Source organism: Octopus bimaculoides, chromosome 1, assembly GCF_046866305.1.
Source record: "Octopus bimaculoides isolate indiv1 chromosome 1, ASM4686630v1, whole genome shotgun sequence".
Lineage (NCBI taxonomy): Eukaryota > Metazoa > Mollusca > Cephalopoda > Octopoda > Octopodidae > Octopus > Octopus bimaculoides.
In genome coordinates this window covers 86,276,937-86,282,158 of record NC_142928.1, presented here as the reverse complement: position 1 = coordinate 86,282,158, position 5,222 = coordinate 86,276,937, and the positions used below count along the sequence as shown (strand labels likewise).

The window sequence follows — 5,222 nt, the reverse complement described above, 5'->3', positions numbered from 1 at the left end:
CTGTGAATCTGGCCCACAGAACCCGCTTTGGATATTCTATATCTTCATTTGTTTAACAATTCCACTGTGCAATCTGACATGCTATGGTTTATTGTGCTGCATGATAGACCAGGGATGTTATATTTCCTCTACTGTTCAGATCAATGTCTGTTGTCCTGGTTGTGCTCACAGTGGAGATGAACTAGATGGGTTCAGTCAAGAGTATAACAGTCATTTCCCTTCAGAGCTTATTCTAGATGGTATACATCACAGTACGCCCTTTATAGTTATTGAACTATAGTGCGGGAGAGATTGTATTTTTAAGATGATGTTGTAAATGGATGTTGGAGTTGAGGATAATTTAACATCTAGTAACAAGGACTGAACAGCTGGATCTTACTGAAACAATAAACTGCACTCTTCATATATCCTATCATTACTTTCCATGTAAAGTTTATATCTTTCTGTGGTTACTTAAGCTTGGTACATTTGTGCTAATGCAATTCTACTATATTTAATAAGGCACAAGAACAAAGACTTGAGATTATTCTGACCACTGAAGTGTTGCATTGGTATTAATTACTATGTAAATATTGCATTGGATGAGATACTACTGATGTTATTTGCATGGAGCTTTGGCTATTTAGTAAAAATGATGTTCTCATATATAACAGCTACAGGCATGGCTGTGTGGTTAACAACAGTCCTATTGCCTAGTACTTTCAGTAAATGTCTTCAATTATAACCCCAGACTAATAAATGGTATGTAAATGAATTTGGTAGTCAGAAACTACAGGAACCCTGTTGTGTGTGTTAGTGTCAGAGCCACAAAAAAAGCATCTTGTACACTGTGTAAAGTGGTTGGCATTAGAAAGGGCATCCAACCATAGAGACCATGTCAAAGCAGACAATGGGGCTTAGTGAAGTCTTCTGGTTTGCCAGCTCCTGCTGAACTGTCCAGCCCATGATAGCATAGAAAATGGACATTAAATAACGATGGTGATGAGGATGCATACCTGTGTCTTGAGTGTGTGTGAGTGTGCATGCATGCGCGTGCGTGTGTGTATTGCAAATGTGCATCAGTGTTTATATTCCATGCTTGTCACTGTTTGAGTAGACTGGTTGTGATGTCGACATTTTGACCTATTGTTCTTTGTGCTTGGAAGACCTGCAGAATAATGCAATCCCTTACTTGAATTTTGAATCTGAAAAACAAATAAGGGTTGGTGACAGGAAGAGCATCCAGCCATAAAATCCTGTCTCCATCCATGTTAGCATGGAAAAACATGTTAACCCTTTAGCATTCAGATTACTCTGTCAAATTTAATAGCTGTTTGTTCACATTGATTTGAATTAATCATGTATAATTTTATAGCTTTGAGATTTCAAAAATGTGATGGTTTATTTTTGGAATGATATTTATGTTATGTGTAAGATGCCAGATCTAGCTGGTTTGAACATAAAACAGGTAGAATATTTGGGCTGGATATGGCTGGTTTAAATGCTAAAGAGTTAAATGAATGACCAAATGAGAGAATGAAACAAAGCTGATTTGATGAGGTTTACATTTAGAAACAGGAAATTCTAAGTATATAATCTGTCTAATGTAATACTGAAGTATTTATACCAAATACTTAGGTTAAGGTATACAAAAGAAGGCAAGGGAGTTAAAATGTTGAAAATCTCTGAAACCCTACCAAAGAAAGATATATTTATAAATACTCTGAAACATAGGGATTTGCACAAGATGATCCACTGAACCTATTCTTGCATTATTCCATTACTGTCTGTGAGTGTGTATGTAAAACTAAACTGGATAGAAATCCTATCAGTGATGTAACATACACATGCACGCAGATATGCGCACACACACACACACATGTCTCACTTCAAAACACATACATTGGTATTATAGAAAATTTTTGTACAAAAGGCGGCAAGTTGGCAGAAACGTTAGCACGCCGGGCGAAATGCTTATCGGTATTTCGTCTGCCCTACGTTCTGAGTTCAAATTCTGCCGAGGTCGACTTTGCCTTTCATCCTTTTGGGGTCAATAAAATTAAGTACCAATTATGCACTGGGGTTGATATAATCAATTTGATCCCTTTGTCTGTCCTTGTTTGTCCCCTCTATATTTAGCCCCTTGTGGGCAATAAAGAAATAAGAAAATTTTTTGTACAACTATAAATTTTCATTTAGGCACAGGCATGGCTATGTGGTTAAGAAACTTGCTTCCCAACCACTTGGTTTTAGGTTCAATCCCACTGTGTAGCACCTTAGGCAAGTGTCTTCTACTATAGCCACAGACTAAGATTTTGAGTAGATTTGATAGAGAGAAACTGAAAAAAATCATTGTATATATAAGTATGTATGTATCCATGTATGTAAGTATGTATGTATTGACGTTGGTATGTGTGTGTATATTGTTGAGTTTGCCTATATAAGTATTTATGTATGCATGCATGTATGTATGTATATATGCGTGCATGTGTGTGTGTGTGTGTATTGATGAGTGTGCATATGTGTATGTTGGTGAGTGTGCACGTGTGTGTGAATTGGTGTCTTCTCTTGATATCGTGTAATTGTTGTAAACAAGTGTCACTATCATACAAGTGGTGTTATTCATTTCCAAACATCTATGAAACATCCCAGCCAATTGGAAATATTACCTTATCTGGAAACAGGTGATGGTTGGTGACAGGAAGTGTATCTTGCTGTAGTTAATCTCCCTCAACAAATTCAGTCCAACCCATGCAGGCATGGAAAAGTAGATGTTAAAACAATGATGATGATGAAGATGATGGTGGTGGCAGCAGCAGCAGCAGCAGACGCCTGTCTGTCTGCCTGTTTATCTATCTATCTGTCTGTCTGTCTATTTATCTATCTATTGCATTCATCAATGTATTATAAAGATGGTTCTATGGTCATTGTAATTTACTTCCCCAAAATCAAGACTTATTCCCCACTGCATAACTGCAATGAGTTTTAGATTTAATTTTATTTCAGAGTTGTCTGCCTTGCCTTTTTTGAGAAGAATTTATTATTAAAGCTTGTGATTTTTTTGTTTTCGTTGCTATTGGAGTTTTAGTGAGTGTGGTCACTAATTTATAGTATGAAAGTGTTCGTGGAAAAGTTCAGTAAATGAGCTTTTGAGAAGCATGTGTAATGGAATACCAGAAAGCAGTTTTCAAACAAATAATTTAATTTATTGAATTATTACAAGAGCTAACAAGCAAAAAGAGTGTAGCCTATGTGTATGCACGAATCAAGGAAAGCATTATAACTTATGTTTGAAAAATAGATTCAGCTGAAAAGTCATTATAAGCTAATAGGAACTGAGCCAGCTTAAACAAAAATATGCTGTTCATTATGAGGCTGATGTCATCCAGAATTTCGCGGAGTAAAGTTAGCATAAATGAAATGACAAGTTGAGAGCCATTCCATGATGAAGAAGCAATGTCTATCTGGTAACTGATTAAAAAAACTCTCTTCATGGGCAAAGAACTGTCTCTAGTATTCTTATGTACCCAGCCCTGATTGGCTATTATGTGACAACAAAAGTAGCTTTCCTGACATGCTATAGAATAATTTAAATTGCTCAAACACTTTTTAATTACTACAGTCAGTGTGTTAGCCCCCGCTTACATATGAAGATCTGGTAAGATTTGAGTTTTACACTCACCATAATTGTTATTTAATGTCCAATTTTCCATGCTTGCATGGGTTGGATGGAGTTTATTTGAGGTAAATTTTCTACAGCTGAATGCCTTACCTTGTTGCCAACCCTCACCTGTTTCAAAGCAAGGTAATATTTTGGCCAGACATGTTTATGCAGAAGATTGGAAATGAATGACACTGATTCTATGACAGTGACACTTATTTATAGCTGATCACACTGTAATATGGGGAACTGTAATATGAGGAACAAAGTGCAATTCACCTACCTCTCAGTGTTGACTGTCCAGCTAGGTTAAAGCTGAGACATGCCCCACCTGTCTGATCTATTGCTAGAACCTACGACTAATTCCCTTTCTAGCTTGCAGATCTACATGCATCCATCCACTCCCACTACCTGAGGTCAAAGAGGCCCACACTGGTCCTACTTCCACGCATGTTCTCACTCACTCTTTCTCTTGTGGTAGGGCTCCTCAGCCATTGACGTCACTGACCCTTTCCTTCCGGTCCACCTCATGCCCACACATATGATGTCAACATAAGGAGACATAAACACATGCATATTTTAAGCGCGCACACACACGACAAGCTTCTTTCATTTTCTACCTGCAAATCTACTCACAATGCTTTGGTCAACCTGTGGTTATAATAAAAGACATTTAACCAAGGTGCAACACAGTGCAACTGAACCCAGATTGAACACAGTGGTAGGGAAGCAAACTCCCAACTGCACAACCACACTATAAATTACAAACCACTTATGAATTATCTAAGGTTTCTACTGCTTATAATAGTAAATTGCAACTTGTGACCGTCTCTATGATGAAGTGCTGTGAGTCAACTTCAATTGAATGTCTTAGCCATGAAGGTAGATCTCTGGCCACTAACAATCTAATAATTTGTAATTTCAAATATCCATGTATTTTAAAAGTTCCATTTTGAAACTTTTCTCTTTGTTTTTATAGACAAATGGAAGAAGATATGGAGACATTGTATATGGCAGCACAGAATGAAAATTCAGTGATGTACCAGCTTTTGAATGGAATATCATGTAATAAAAACATTGTTACTTGTTGTGATAGTGATGAAGAAAACGTTTCTAATTGTGATAGTGATAAGGAAATAATTTTACCTAGTATATAAAGTATAGCAGTTTGTATTTATTGTGTATTTATATGAATGTTTATGTAGTGTATAGTCTAATTTCAACATTTACCTCAGAATGTTATTAATTTATTGTGTATAAGTATTGTGAATAAATTATCATCAAGCATTACTCACTTTGTTTTGTTAATCATTTGTTGGGTTTTTTTCTTGTTTTTCTTTGTCTTAGTCTTAAATTTAGAAGGATTGAGAAGAAGTCATAGATAAAGTAAATGGCCAAAAATATTCATTTGCTGATGAAATCCTAAGATTTCTTCTTTTATTTTTTTTTACTTGTTTCAGTCATTGGACTGTGGCCATGCTGGGGCACTGCTCCAAGGGTTTTAGTCAAATAAATCAACCCCAGTACTTTTCCTTTTTAAGTCCAGCACTATCAGATTCTTTTGCTGAATAGCTAAGTTACA

At 36.2% G+C, this 5,222-nt stretch overlaps 1 protein-coding gene across 5 annotated transcripts in view; it reads left to right on the top strand.

The window, feature by feature from the left end:
• Positions 1 to 4,930, top strand: part of LOC106868573 (centrosomal protein of 89 kDa) — a 141,549-nt gene extending 136,619 nt beyond the window's left edge. For all 5 annotated transcript variants that reach the window (XM_089353276.1, XM_089353267.1, XM_089353271.1 and 2 more), the window contains one exon: positions 4,620 to 4,930. In XM_089353276.1, coding sequence (XP_089209402.1) covers positions 4,620 to 4,797 — 178 coding nt within the window. In that variant the 3' untranslated portion in view covers positions 4,798 to 4,930. The remainder of the gene's footprint in view (positions 1 to 4,619) is intronic.
• The last annotated feature ends 292 nt before the right edge of the window (positions 4,931 to 5,222 follow it).